Genomic DNA, 705 nt, shown 5'->3' on the forward strand with positions numbered 1-705 from the left:
CGCCCCACGGCCCGGCCCGGCCCCCTGCACGCAGAAGTGCACGTGCTGCTGGCGCTGAGTGACCGCAGCTGCCTGGTGCTGCGCCGCTCGGCGATGGGTCTCCTGTCCCGTGCTCACCCCCCCTGTGCCCCGCCAGCCCCCACAGGCGCCAAGAGGACCCTCGCAGCCAGCAGTAGCCAGCCCTCCGGTGGCCCTGAGCCCAGTGGTCAGCCGCTGAAGACGCGCACGCTGGCGGGGATGGCATCCAAGACCACCACCACCGTCACCCCCAAGAGAGTGGCCCACAGCCCGTCCCTTCAGGTACCAGCTCTCCGCCCAGCCTGCTGTCACAGCCGCACGGGTCTTGGGATCCCTGCGCTCCCAGTTCCCTCGCAGCGCCTCGTTTTGATTCGACTTTATTTTAGAATCGGGTCTCACTCTGTGGCCCAGGCCGGAGGGCAGTGGCGCAGTCATGGGTCACTGCAGCCTCGATCTCCTGGGCCCAAACGATCTCCTGCTTCAGCCTCCCACGTGGCTGGGACTACAGATGGCAACACACCTGGCTCATTTTTTTTTTTTTCGTTAAAAAAATTTTTTTAATTGTAAGGATGTGGGGTCCAATTCAGGATCAGATACATAAATGGTCATGGTCCAGGCAAAGTTGGGGCCTCACTTTGGTTCCCACTTCGCCTGGTTGGAGATCAGGTGCTCTCTGGCAGTTTCCTT

The 705-nt window shown here is 61.4% G+C and overlaps 1 protein-coding gene across 1 annotated transcript in view; it reads left to right on the forward strand.

Moving 5' to 3' along the window:
* The window catches only part of LOC103249554 (RNA exonuclease 1 homolog), a gene marked incomplete at both ends in the record, with an annotated part of 5,708 nt that extends 5,408 nt beyond the window's left edge, over positions 1-300 (forward strand). The window contains one exon of the mRNA XM_021707609.1: positions 137-300. Coding sequence (XP_021563284.1) covers positions 137-300 — 164 coding nt within the window. The remainder of the gene's footprint in view (positions 1-136) is intronic.
* Positions 301-705: the final 405 nt, after the last annotated feature.

Source organism: Carlito syrichta, unplaced genomic scaffold (genome assembly GCF_000164805.1).
Source record: "Carlito syrichta isolate Samal-C Ts95f unplaced genomic scaffold, Tarsius_syrichta-2.0.1 Scaffold120774, whole genome shotgun sequence".
NCBI lineage: Eukaryota > Metazoa > Chordata > Mammalia > Primates > Tarsiidae > Carlito > Carlito syrichta.